Source organism: Heteronotia binoei, chromosome 7 (assembly GCF_032191835.1).
Source record: "Heteronotia binoei isolate CCM8104 ecotype False Entrance Well chromosome 7, APGP_CSIRO_Hbin_v1, whole genome shotgun sequence".
NCBI classification, from domain to species: Eukaryota; Metazoa; Chordata; class Lepidosauria; order Squamata; family Gekkonidae; genus Heteronotia; species Heteronotia binoei.
The window spans coordinates 111618989-111632713 of NC_083229.1; the positions used below are offsets into that span (position 1 = coordinate 111618989).

General features: G+C 56.5%; 1 protein-coding gene across 3 annotated transcripts in view; it reads right to left on the reverse strand.

Annotated features, from left to right (window-relative positions):
• The window catches only part of TFAP2A (transcription factor AP-2 alpha), a 29729-nt gene extending 16540 nt beyond the window's left edge, over positions 1-13189 (reverse strand). The window contains exons 1-2 of one of the 3 annotated variants that reach the window (XM_060244205.1): positions 13056-13189; positions 1008-1442 (exon numbers count right to left, since the gene is read on the reverse strand). In XM_060244205.1, the coding sequence (XP_060100188.1) occupies positions 1008-1442; positions 13056-13088 (468 nt within the window). In that variant the 5' untranslated portion in view covers positions 13089-13189. Of the gene's footprint in view, positions 1-1007; positions 1443-2778; positions 2831-7235; positions 7404-13055 lie in introns of those variants that run through there. The other 2 variants (XM_060244204.1, XM_060244206.1) reach the window with 2 other exon arrangements.
• Positions 13190-13725: the final 536 nt, after the last annotated feature.

Sequence of the window (13725 nt, forward strand, 5' to 3'; positions counted from 1 at the left end):
CATCCAGATACCACAAGCCGCCCCCACCTTTCAGTATGATAAAACCAGCGCTGGAAACAGCCCTGAAATGAGTAGCCCGGCTCAAATCCCAGATCTATATTTTTCTTTCCAGTGGAAAAGCCAGCAGGGCTGGACCTTGAGGGAGGAATTCTCCTCTCAATTCAAGCACAGAAGATCGAGCCCTATGGCGAACACAGCAGCCCCCCTTCTCTCTTTGCAAGGAGCGGAGACGTAGGCATTGGCACGAATGCGTATGTCTGGATCTGGGGACACCCTATTCAAGAGGGATGCAATCCAATAGCAGACATTCGGCCTGCTTGGTCAGAACACGAAACCCCTATGAGGATTTGCCAGGGCCCCGTTTTCAGCTGTACAATTTACGACTTTTCATTTCCTTTTGTTGTCGCCTGTTGGTTTTCCTTTTAAAAACTGCCATTCGTATTATGATCTGAAATAGGAAGCACTCTGGGTGATATTTTTTTTTTAAATCATCTTCGGAATGCTCCCCCCCCTCCCCCCTTTCCCGGTGCCGGTGTCCGCTGGTTTTGTTTGGATTTGCACATTTAATTTGCAATTCCAAACAAAACCAGCACATTGCATTTGCAATTCTGCGGGTTGGCTCCCTCTAGTCGGATTTCTCCAGCCCTCGGGCCTTGGGCGAAAGGCGGCTGACGCTTCCCTCGACGGCCCGGATCCTGCTCCGAGACCAGGCCTCTCGGATCACGAGAGGAGGTGGCCTTTCCCACGGCGACCGCTCTTTGTCGCCGGCAGGGAGACGGCTATTGTTCCTTGGCGTCGCGCTCCCCCATATTCGTGCCCGCAGCCCTCCCGTGTTAAGAAGGCTTGGGGAAGCGATGCCCGGTGGGTGCCCAAGGGATCGAGGCCCCTCCTCGTCTGACTCTCTTCGCTGCACGCCGGGGGTCAGCAGCGCCCCGGTTCAAGCCCCGATTTCGCCCACCCCGAGCCCGCAGACCCAATGGGGAGGTCTGTCCGAGGGTTCTCCTTACCGGGACGTCTTCTATGGCGTGAGGTATCGAGTGGATGGGGAGGTCTCCTAGCCCTGAGCTGAGTCCGTGAGGTCCATGCAAAAGGTCTTCGTGCCGCCGGTAATCCCTTCGCGGGTCCAAGCCGGAGAGTTGGTGGGGGAGGCCCCGGTGGGTGTGCAAAAGCCCCGTCTCCTGGCTTTGGCGCTGCCCGGGCCAGCCGGGGTGTTGCGGCTGCGGCTGGGCGTGCAGGGGGTTCAGGCTATAGGGGTCGTTGACGTGGGCATAGGGGTCTTGGGACTGGGGGTAAATGGGCTGGTAGGGCGGGGGGAAGTAGGGGGGCTGGAAGTCGGCGTTGGGGGTGTGGGAGAGCGGAGGGGCGCTGGTGTAGGGGGACTGGCCCACAGTCCCCAGCTGGGGTAACCGGGCGGTTCCGTTGCTGGTGCCATCGTGGCGGTCCTGGGGAAGGAGACAAAAGGGGAGGGGGAGAGAAAGAAGGTCACCATCAAGCTCTGGGTAGCAGGCCCTGGACCCCCCACCCCACCCCATGCAATTTGCAATTCACTTGGATCAAAACCGAAGAGGGGAGGTCTGAAGAGACCGGGAGCTTTTCAGTAGACCAAATATGTGGAATTTTTCCTTCTTCTTCTTTTTTTTTTTAAGGACGATCCCCCCCCCTTCCTCTCCAAGATCAAACGGAGAAAATATAAAACAGTCTTCCGTAGAAAAAGCTCCGGCGATTTTGTTTTTCATTGCCAAATTGAATTTAGCCACTCTGTTTAAGCGGTGGGGGAGAGAAATTCGGACTCAGTGCAGCAAAACAAGATGCCTTTCTACACCGAGAGCTGAAACCCAACGGCCCCAGTGCGAAGGTATCTTTGTTGTGTGTCTGTCGCCAGTTCGAAGGAAAGCATCGCAAAAAAAAAAATTAAAATTGCCTTTTGTTTTTGATAGCTCTGGCCCGTCCTTATTTTGATTTTGAATACTCCCACCCTGGACAAGTCGGCTAATAATAATAATACTAAAAAGAACAACAATACTAAAAATAATAATAACGCTAAAACCTGTGAAAGGTTTTAAAATCAGTCAAGAAATAACGACGCGTTGGTACATGGATTAGATCTCGGCTATGCTGTAACGCAGGCATATATATATATATATGAAAGTAAGTAAGACAATATCCAACATAAATAATTATTTTTAAAAATAACTTGGTATATAATCGGAAAGCAAAAAACCCCCCAAAGTTTTAAGAAGGCAGGAAAGGGAAATGAAAAATGTGAATTCTTTTACCCGTGTCCAATTGGGGCCGGGAAGGTTAGAAAAGGTAGCCCACAGGTAGGGTTCTAGGAAATTAGCAGCCACACAAATGGAAGGTGGGGTGCGGAGTGAGGGGGGGGGGCGGTCTGGGAATTATAACAAAGATCTCGTTCGATGCCTCCGACTTTCCATCTCACGCCGGTCTTATTACCCCGGGCAAGAACAGAGAGAGGGGAGAAGGCGAGATGCAAATGAAATTACTGGAGGGGGGGTGTTGTTTGGAGACGCCACCGGAAGCCGCCTTTTGTACCGAAAGCAACAATAAAAGTTACGATGGAAACAACTCCCAAAAAAAGAAGAAGACGCAGCAGCAGAAGAAAAAGAAGTCAAAGCGGGTGGCGGGAGAAAGGGAGGCCCGGCGGACGGAGCCGGCGCGGGGGAGAGATCCCAGGCGCTGCCCGTCCCCCCCCCTCCCGCCCCAGGCACCCCAAACCCCGGCAGGAGAAGGCGAAGAAGAAGAAGAAGCCGCACTCACCATCGCCGAGAAACTGTGCACTAACATCTGCGCGGCTTCGGGGGGGCGGCGGCAGCAGAGAGAAAAGGGGGAAAGCAATGGTGGCCGCCCGGGGAGTCCTCAGGCTGGCGGTGGGGCTCTGGGCGCACGTCTCCAACCCTCCTCCGGCCCTCCCGCCCGCCCGCCCTCGCACACAATGGGAGCGGCCCCCGGGCTGGGCTGGCCTGGCCTGGGATGGGGAGGGGGGGTCGGTGCCGGCTCTGTCTAGAGCGTGCCTCCTCCGAGTCCCCCGCGCCCGGGCTGGTCGGCGAGCTGGGGGCGAGCAGCGCGCCGAGACTCCATCGGCAACTCGACCGGCGTTCCGCAGCCGCAGGGAGAGCGAGCCAGAGCGAGAGAGAGCGAGCCCCGGATCCTGGCGCGATGGCACGATGCAAAGTTGAGGCGGTGTGCACGGGGGTGTGGATGTGCGTGTGTGGGTGAGAGAGAGAGAGCGCTCGCGGGTGTGTGTGCGTGCGGGTGTGTGTGTGTGTGTGTTCCTTAATTCCTTGTTTTGCCCCCACCTTCCTCGCCTCTTTCTCTCTTTGCCGGCTTCCCGGAGACAGAGGGGGAGAGCGAGCGAGAGAGGAGACAGATCCGCCGCTCGCTTTCCTCGAGAGTCCCCCCTAATAGCAGATATTCATGACTATTAATATTACACGAATCCTTAATAAGGGAAGAATGGCTGGAAATCGAGCGTGAAGCGCGGAGGCAACTCAAGGCAGGGTCTGTTCTAAATGACGTCCATTGAATGAAGAATCAGTGTATCTAATCAGAGGTGGGGGGGAGGGGAAGGAGGGAGGGAGGGAGAGACAAAAAAGGGAGAGACGTCGGGGGAGGGGGAGAGCCATGGCGCGGCGTCTGACGAATCACAGGAAAGGGGCAACATTTTAAAAGGTTGCAGGGCATCGGAGAAGTGAAAGAGAAAGAGAAGCCAGAGAGAGAGAGGGTGGGTGGGAGGGAAGGAGCGAGGCAGGCAAGGGGGGGAAGGGGAGGGGGAGTGAAGGGAAGAGGGGGGTACCTAGAGAAGGGGAGGGGTGTGGGAGACAATTGCTGAGAAAAGGTGGCAGAGAGAGAGATGGGGGGGGCGGGGAGACGTTTCCAAATGGGACGCGAAGGAGTTGCGCAAAGGGATCGGTGGGAGTGGAAGCGACAGGAGAGGCTGCGGCGGGTGGGGGGGGGGAGGAAGGAGAGAGAAGCAGGAGAGTGGGGGGGGAGCTGGAAGAGGCTCCGTCCCCGCGAAGGTGGGGGCGGGGGTCAAAGCAAGCGAAGCTCCGGGCGCACCTCGGACTGCTCCGGCGGCGGCGGCTGCTGCTGGGCGAAGGCGGGCGCCTCGAAGGACAAGGCGAGGAGCTGCGGGGTTCCGGCTCCCCCCCTCCTGCCCCGGGGGGAACCCCTCTCCGAGCCCGGCTCGACGCCTCCGCCTTTCGAGGGCCCGCGCTCGGCTGGGCCCGGCTGCTCTCCTCCAGCCGCGTCCTGCTGCTGCTGCGTCACGTCCATGACTCGACGGGCCCGGCGGCGGTGGCGGCGGCGGCGGCTGCAGGGCCTCGCCGGAGCCTGGGCCTGGAGGCGATCGGCCTCCCCTGCTCGGCGCGTGGGATCCCCGTCTTCCCTCGGCGCTCCGTCCCTGGGGCAGGGGGTGGGCTCGGGGCGGGGGGAAGAGGCGGTGGAGCGGCTGTCCGCGCCCTGGGAGCCCCGCGGAGCCTTCGGGGCTGAGGCTCCGGGAATGGGGTGGCGAAGACTGGGGGGGAGGGAGGGAGGGAGGGAGAAAAGGGAGGCGACTGAGGAGCGTTGCTGGGCCCGGACAAGCCGGGGCTCCCAGCCTCGGCCCAACCCGTCCAACTGGCTGAGCAACTCTCAGCCAGCAAATCCCGTGAGATGACAGGCAGCCATGCTCCACTTTGCCTGCCGGCTTATCATAACAACAGGCGCTCTGCCGCCGAGCGAGCAGGTCCCTGCAAAGCTCCCAGCGAGCACACCTCACCAGGGCTCAGGGAGAGGGAGGGAGGGAGGAAGGAAGGAAGGAAGGAAGGAAGGAAGGAAGGAAGGAAGGAAGGAAGGAAGGAAGGAAGGAAGGAAGGAAGGAAGGAAGGAAGGAAGGAAGGAAGGAAGGACACGCGTGCTACTTGCCAAATCTGCTGCTTCGAATACCTTTAGAAGCTTCTCTCTCTGTCTATGTCTCTCTATGATTTCGCATGCTGATTCCCTGCCCACTTTCTCTATATTTAGGACTGCTTGCCATTCCATCCTACTTTCTGATGAGGTGTGCTTGGAGCACACGAAAGCTTTCGTTCTGAATAAAAGTGTGTTGGTCTTAAAGGTGCGACTGGACTCTGCTTTGTTCTTCTGCTTCAGTCCAACAGGGCTGCCCGCCTGGATCTCTCTCTCGCTGTCTCTCTCTCTCTCTCTCTCCCTGTCTGTCTCTGTCTCTAGGTGTTTCTATCTCTGTGTCTCTCTGTGTCTCTCTCTGGTGTCTCCTAAAACTACTGGGGGTGGGGGGGTGGGAAGAGATCTGTAGTTCCACCCCGAAAAGAAGGGAGCTTGGTTTTAACAGGGAATGGTTCCGCCCTGGTGGTCGAAGTTAGTAGAAATGTTAAACCGGCGGAGGCGATTGAGGCCGACCGCGGCTTCATTTCCGAGTCTCAATCGCCATCCCGTGATCAAGACTTAAAACAACAAGAGCCAAAGATTTCTTTAAGGTCAGGCTTTTTGAGCGCTGACACCCTCCGCAGGTTTCTCGGGGAAACACGTCTGGTTCAAAGCGCGAGGGTTCCGGTTTGCAGCCCAGGTCAGTTGCAAGACTTCCCCCTGGTCAGTTTCAGACATTCCTGCCAACCCGCGACTTTCTCTTCCAGTAGACCTCACCCCAGCGCTCGCCCTCCTCCACCAGCAACACACCCGCAAGGATCCCGCCCTACCCGGCTTAGGAAGCCTCGACGCGGTCGCTTTATTGGGCACCTCGGTGTGGAGCCTGCCAGGGCCAGAAAGAAACAAAAAGACCATTTGCCGAGAAACCCCCAGGCGGAGAAGCTCTCCGATTCCACGCCGAAAACGCAACCACAACTTCACAGGGGCGTCGGGGGAAAATAATAATAACAAGAAAAGGGCAAGTCTGTGAAGGTTCTTAAAGCGAGGCGGCGATGCAAGGCCGGCTCGCCATCGACTCTCCCCTGCTGCCAGTGGTAAACGCGACTCGCCGTAAATCCTGGCACCGCACAGCCCGCAACGGTTCCTTAATTAATCTCCCCGACTGGCGCTTGCCGGATGCTACCCTGGGGTCAGCATCGAGGAAGGAGGAAACGCAGCCATGTGGGTGTAGGTTCCACCACGCGCGCGCCCATTCGGGGCGGTGGGGCCATTCCGGAAGGTGGGGGAGAAAACTCGAATTAAAGACGATGGGGGGGGTCATGCAATCCAGAGCGGGAGGGGGTGGGTGGGAGTAAACGCCGACTAGAAATGTGGTGCAAGGATGGGCTGTTCTCAACCTTTGCGCCGCGCAAAATAACTTGGCGAGGTCGTCTAATAAGCTTTCCCTCCAGCGGCCCGCACTATAGATGCGTCCTTCTCTTCCCCCACCCATAAATATCTGCCTATCCCCTGGTCTGTCCTTCTCTTTATGCACCTCCAAAGTGCTTCGCTTCCCGCCGTGGTCTGACTCTGGCAACTACGTGAAAGTATTCGGAGATCAGTTGCAGCAGAACCGATCGGCTGGGTGCATCCCGGTCAGCCGTCAGCGCTCTTCTCCGGAGCCGTGTAGGCGGCCGCAGCTGCTGCTGCGCGGGCTGTGGGCTGTCTCTCCCCTGCCCAGCCGGCAACCCCCGAGTCTCTCCGGATCGCCGAGCCTGGAAGGCGGCTGCTGGCGGGTCTGGAAAGGCGTGCTCAAAGCCGCGCTTTCGTCCAACCCTCGTCAAGAGAGAGAGGCTGAGCCGAAGCGCCCAGGTGAGCGGCGCTTTGACTCCACAGTGACAACTGTCCCTCGTCCGCGCGCTGTAGCGCGGAGACCTGTGGCTCCAAAGCCATCTGTTTTGGGCCAGCGTCAGGGCCGACTCTTGGGCGACCTCTCTGCAGTTGCTGTCGGTCAGGATCCTTTCCTCTTTGTCTGGTTGCCTTTTCCGATCCCTGCTCATCCACCCATGCCCCCATTCATTCATCCTCTCGCTGGCTCAGCCCATTCATTCCATCCCCCCTGCTGCTGTTTGGGCGCAGATGTTTGCGACAGAAAGATCCGCGTGGGTTTGATGTCTCTCTCCTGCTCTACTGTGGTCCATTTTTGCAGAGAGACCCTCCTGCCCCCCCCCCCAACATGTGTCGCCTGCTCCAATCCTGCGCGCCTTCCTTTGGTCAGATCCAGGTGGTTCCAGGTGCTTCCCAACGGGCACGGGCTTTGGGGGAGGTTGGAGCGGGTGGGGCGGTGGGGGGCGACTCTCTCGCGTGGCGCTTACCTCGCATTCCTCATACTTGATATTATCCGTCAGTTTCCAGAGCATTTTCATGGATTGGCGCGGCAAGAGAGCAGAAGGAGAGACGGAGAAGAGGAGGCTGCGCCCTGCCCGCCCGCCCGCCTGCCTTGCGCTCTCCTCTGGCATGCACGGCGCGCCTACTGCTGGAGCGCTGGAAGCAGCAGGAGGAGGCGGAGGAGGAGGAAGAGGAGGAGGAGGAGGAGGCGATCTCCCTCTAATGGTTGCAACTTTCTCCTTTTGCCAAGCGAGGCTTTTTCCACCAGCCGCCTAATCGGCTCATTAGCATAGCAACAATAGCCAATTGCCCAGCAGCGCAACAACCTGCGAAGAAAGGGACGCCGGGGCGGCCCCGCGCTCGCTTTCTTTGGGGCTGCTTTTAAAAAGCGCGCGGGGAGGGGAGGGGAGGGGGGGAGAGCGCTACTTGCGCGCCGTGGGCAGGGGGGAGGGGGAGGAGGGGTTTCATTTATTCAGGTGGTTTTTTTTGAAAGCCCGGGTTCGTGAGATCGTCTGCGTTACGCGTGCTCTCCCCCACCCCCAACATACACACCGTTCTTCGAGGTGGAACCAAAGTCCCCGCGCGTCAAATTCTGCGGCTATTTGGGGAGGAAAAGGAACCAACCGCCTGCCTCCTGGATCTCCTCCGCTCCGATGTTTCTCTTTCTCTGCACAATATTTCGAAAGACTACAAAAACCTGCCTGCCTAGGGGACCAGGGCTGCTGCTGGGTTCTTCTGCAAGTCCAGAGAGGAGGGAGGGAAAACTCCCCCTTGGTTTTCAGCGGATTGCAAAACTGCGGCGCCTCTACGCGGGAGTAAGCAAGAGGCGTCCAGCGGCTCTCAGCTTTTGCGCGCAGGGCCTCTGCTGCTCGAGCCTCTTCTTACACTTACGCAGGCGTCGGCCCTGCCGAAGTCAGCGGAACTGACTTTCCAGGCAAGTCGTCCAGGGATCGCAGCCTCTAGGGAGATGGTCCCCGCCCAAGCTTCTCTGGGGACATCTTAAAAGTTTTTATTTTCTTTTTTTTTTTTTTTTTTTTTTTAGAGTTTTAAAGTTTTATTACTAAAAATCAACTACAAACATAACAAAATGCTAACACACTAATAACGTGAAACATATAACATAAAAAACAACACAATACACAACACAATATACATACTACTCCCTACCACATCATCCCCTACCAACTACCAACCACCCACACTGGAGAGGGATAGGGGGGTTAAACATAAAAGCATTACACAGTTCAATGCTTCATCTATACATTATCCTGATATACTCTGTTTTTATATGTCTTATATCATATAACATATGTCATATATCATATATCAAAACCTATCATATATCATAACCTCTGTTTTTAACCCAGTTTTTATTTTCTAACACCGCTTTCCACCTGACAACCTACTATAGTTCCAAAGTTTTATTGAACTGGTTCTGTCGGGGAAGAAAAATCCCCGTATAATCCCCCTGCTCTTATGTGGACCACGGGGACTTGTCTCTTAAACTACTGCTACTATTGTCATCATCATCATTACCATTATTATGTGTAGTGGTTAAGTTAAATATTATTATTATTATTATTATTATTATTATTACTATTACTATTATTACTATTACTACTACTATTATTACTACTATTATTATTACTATTATTACTATTACTATTACTATTATTACTATTATTATTATGTGTGCGGACTCTTATCTGGGAGAACCGGGTTGGATTCCCCACTCCTCCACTTGCAGCTGCTGGCATGGCCTTGGTCAGCCATAGCTCTAGCAGAGCTGTCCTTGAAAGGGCAGCTTCTGTGAGAGCCCTCTCCAGCCCCACATACCTCACAGGTTATGTAGTGGGGGAGGAAGATAAAGAGATTGTAAGCCGCTCTGACATTCGGAGTGGAGGGCGGAATATAAATCCTATTACTGTTGTTATCATCATCATCGTCGCCGTCATTATTATTATTATTATTATTATTATTATTATTATTATTATTATTATTATTATTATTATTATTATTATTATTATTATTATTATTATTATTATTATTATTCATGAGTTTATGGTGCTAATGAGAAAAAGTTAAATCTGCTCAAAACTCTGAGGCTGAAATCCGAGCAGGCCACCACCGGAACCGGAGGAAGGGAAAGGTGTAAGGGGATTGTTTTCAAATGTACTGCCAACCGCTTAGACTGAAGGAGACCAGGCAGGCCGCACGCGCAGCCCTTCCATTCAAGGCTGCCGGGTTTTGCTTCCAAGTCAATAAGCGTCGAATGGGGGGGGGGGAGGGGCTGACGGTTCTCTCGAAAGGGAGGCGAGGAAAGCGTCGATGATTGGCTCGGGGGATCCAGCGGTGGTGACGTTTCTTTGGTTCCAGTCGCGGATCATCCACCAACTCGTGGAGTTTTCTTTTTGTGCCAGAACTGTAGCTCGGGGGGGGGGGGGGGTATTGTTTGGATCAGTTGTCCTGGGTCCGAATGAAAGATGGGGAAAGTGTCTCTGAGCAGATGCAAAGTGCCTTTAGCCACAACCCTCGGGCTTAAGCCACAGGGCCCTCTCAGCCCAAAGAGCCTAGAAAACCCATAGCTGGCTGGAGTCTCCTGTCCTTGGCGGTGACACCAAGAACATGGTGGCATTTCGGGATGGCACCGGCTGGTTGGGATCCAGCTTCTTGTGTCCTTTTCCCTCCATGTTCCCATGCGCCCAACTCCGCTCCTCCCTTTGGTTTTGAAATACCTCTTTCAGGCACGAGGCCCTCTCCCAAACCCTTAAGCCGCTGCCCTTCCTTTGCTCTTCTTTCATCCTTGAATCCAAATTTGTTGCCAGTCGCCCTGGCGGGTCTCTGCCGTGCCCAGCTCTGTTCCCCACTTTCGACCGTTTCAACCAAACAAAAGCGCCTGTCTTTGGTTTTGCCACATCTCCAGTTGGAAACAGTCCAGTTGGAATCCGTTCTCCGGCCCTGGAAGGGGCCGCTGCAGACGGGGCCCTTTCCTGGGATCCTCCCCTCCCGCTGCTCCCCGCGCAGCCCCCTTTGCCTGGATTCTCCCGGGCAGGTTGGCGGCCAGAGAGGGCGGGGGGGGTGGCGACTGTACCTGGAACGGCCGCTGCGGCGCCGGCCTCGGGAGGGGGAGGGCGGCCAGTTGCAGCTGAGCGCGGCTCTCTTTTGTTGAACCACAGCGAGATCTACAGGTCCAAGAAGGCATCCTCAGCCAGGGAAACCGGCGGCCAGCTGGCCCACACGGGAAGCTATTAAGCCGGTGCCTGGTGCGTCCCCAGAGCTGGATGCGACTCCTTGGGGATGCGACTCCTTGGGGCGCTCAATTGGCTTGCGCTTCGGCTCAAGCGGCTTGTGGATCGGTTGATCTATTTAAAAAAAAAGTCTAACCTACAGAGTGCAACAGTCGCGCTTTTGAAGACTAAGAAAGGGCAAAGGGATGTAGCTCTTTTCGCATCCGGAGCCACCCAGTCTCCCTTCCTTCCTCCGGCACACTTTTCCCCCTTTGGGGCAGACCAAGTTCGCCAGAAAGAAACCGTCGGTTCAGTTCCCCGGGCGGCTAAAATGGGCCTGTATGAAGCTAGCAAGCCAGAGGAGGTGCTTGGCAAAAGGTGCCCCCCCCCCCCCGCTTCTCTGGCATGGGCGCCAGGTTGGCCTCCCGGCTCAGCGCTCCGAGAGCAGGGCGAAACAGTCACTGGCCCATCCCCGCTGCGCCTTGCGGCGACCATAGCCTCGCGCCCCAGGCTCTAACGGGCGTGCCAAGCTTTCCCACCCCCCAGGCTGGGTTCAGTCCTGCCGCTTGGGGGCTGGGCGGGGAGGGAGGCGGCTCAGCCGAGGCCTTCAGGAGAGGCCTACCCACCACGAACCGGCCTGACCGGCCTCCTGGGAACTTGTCGGGCCCGCGGGCCTTCTAGATAGCCAGGAGAGGAAAAACGCGCGGCAGGGAGGGGTAGATTTTGCAAGCAGCCCCTTCGAACCCGGAAAGCCTCCCCCCGTGTGAGTGTGTGTGTATGTGTATGTGTTGGGGGGGGCTTTAAACCAGCTGGGAATATCCCCCCCACCCTCAAAGCGGTGAAAGTTGACTTCCACCTCTCCAAAAAGAAGGAGATTCGGCGTAAAGACACGGAGGTCCGCGCCCCGGTGTCTCCAAAGGCGAAGGAATGTTTATTTGTTTTTTTCCCAGGGTCCCTTTTCTGGCTTTCTTTGTTGCTTCAGATTGGCCGCCCCCGCCCCGAAGGCGCCCCTTTTAGCTGCGGCCAAACCCCTCGCCCGATTTAGCGCACCATTTCCAAGATATTTTGGTGGGACTACAGTGGCGGTGGTGGGGAGGGATTCTGTCCGGGGAATACAAGTCACGCCGCGATCTTAAAGCTCGAAAGTAGGAGCCCTAGAATGGGGCTTCGTCGCTTCTAGCTTAATAGGTTTAGGGAGAGCCAGGCGTCTATGACAACCCGACCCATCCACCGACCAGACCCCGCGCTAGGCGTTCCGTTCGCCCAGAAGAAAGTGGCCACCAACTTGGATCCGATCAGGTGTCACTTGGGAAAGGAGATCGATTTCAGGGGAATTGACTCCCCACCGACCTGGGCCGAGGGTCAACTTTCTAAGAAGTAAACGAGGCCCCGTTCAACCCACGGGAGTTCCCTGTGGCCTTTGGCAAAAGCGCCGGAGGGCACGATCCTGAGACATCCGGTAGGTTTTGCTTAGGATTACACCTTTAAGTCCATGCTTGAATGGTCTCATGGTAACTCCCTGGGACCCTTTGGAGGAGCCAAGCTGGGACTGCGGTGTGGGGAGAGGACGGGACCTGACCGTTCTAGGAGTCCAGTGCGGGGTTTCGGGTCAGATGCTGCACACAGTAGCCGCCCAGCTCCCAACCGCGCACAAAGGTCACCTTTCAAGGGGTTGTGGGGAGAGAGAGAGAGAGAGGAAGGAAGGACACGTGCAAGGCGACCGAAAACAGGGAGCCCTGGGAAATGCAGTATGGAACAGTCACCCCATTGACGGGGGAGATCCGCTGGAAGGGCGCCTTTCTCACTCTCAGCCCCTTCCAAAAAAAGGAAGACCTTTCTGGGGACGATCCAGCGAGGCCTAGCTTTGGCAGCCGCTGTGGGATGGGGGTGGGGAGAGATTTCGCGTTCCCTCCTCGAGAGAAAATAGGCTATGGCGGACCCTAAAACCTTAGATCCCGCGCAAAGGGTGCAATTCCCTGCTTTTGGCCTTTAGTGGAATAGCTATTGGGCCTCCAAAGCTTCCGAGGTATCCCTTTCCATTACAACTCTCTCTCTCTCACACACACACACACAGAGGCGCACACTCACCAAAGCCGAAACTCCTTTTAAAAGCCCCCTTGCCTCAGCTTTACCTCCCTACAGAATTGAAAAATATCTCACCCACCAAGTTCAGTAAATCATCTCTTTCCTTTAAAATACAAAACACACACACACACACACAAACCAGGGGATCGGCTTAATGCACAGGGGGAAACGGGATTTTTCTTTTGAAATGGCCAGCAGCTAGTGAAGCCGGTTGCACCGTCTCTCCTGGAGCCGGGCCTGTCCCGGGAGAAGTTCCTGCCTCGCCCCACCTGTTGAATTGTCACCTAAGGGCTGGGCTGCCGGTTGCAAGGCGCCGCTCCGCTATTTCCCGGCTCCTTTGAGCGGCCTGGGCGCTGCTGGGTCCGGCGCAAGATCGCCAAAGCAAAGAATTGGTACGTCTTTTGGGGCTGGATCCATTTCTCGGAGTTGCACACCGCAAGAGGAGGAAGGAAGAACGCAAGAGAGGGGAGAGGAAAAGAAGGGGAAGCGCTTTACCTGCCAGTCCCCCATTTTCGCGAGGAGTGACATGCTGGCTTCAGGCTGCCTATCGCCAGATCCCTGCCGGGCATGGAAGGAGGGATCCGCCCGCTCGCCTCTCCTGCGATCTCTTGAGGCAAAGCCTCCCTTTACCTGCCGCCAGGACGAACTCACCTGGTCATAAAGAGCAGGGTGCTACCTGCCCGCGCCTGCGCACTGGCGCTGGAATGCATTCGGCCAGCTCCCCTCCGGAGCTCCCAACCTGTCTCGGTGGATGATGGATTTACAGCAGAAGAAGGCAGCGTCGGAGAGGCCTTGCCCGGCCTCCCACCCGCTGCTTCTCTGGGGAACCCAGCCGGGGAGGGAGGGGGAGAGAGACCCAACCAGCCGTCCGTCAGAGATGCTGCTGCGGGGACCCCTTCTCCTATTGTCTGGCTGGGGAGCCCGGGAGAGAGAGACCCGGGGAGAGGGAGTGGGTGGAAGCCGGAGCAGAGCCCGGGAGATGGAGACGGGGAACCAAGAGGCCGAGAGAGGCGCTTCTGCAACGCGGGTCGTGGTAGCTTGGGGGGGGGGAGGGATGCGGGGGGCGCGGCTCGGTGCGGGCGCTGCAGCCGCGGAGGCGCAGAAGGCGCTAAGGACTGGCGGAGTTCTCCTGCCTGCTTGGACGGGCCCCACCGCCTCCACCGCC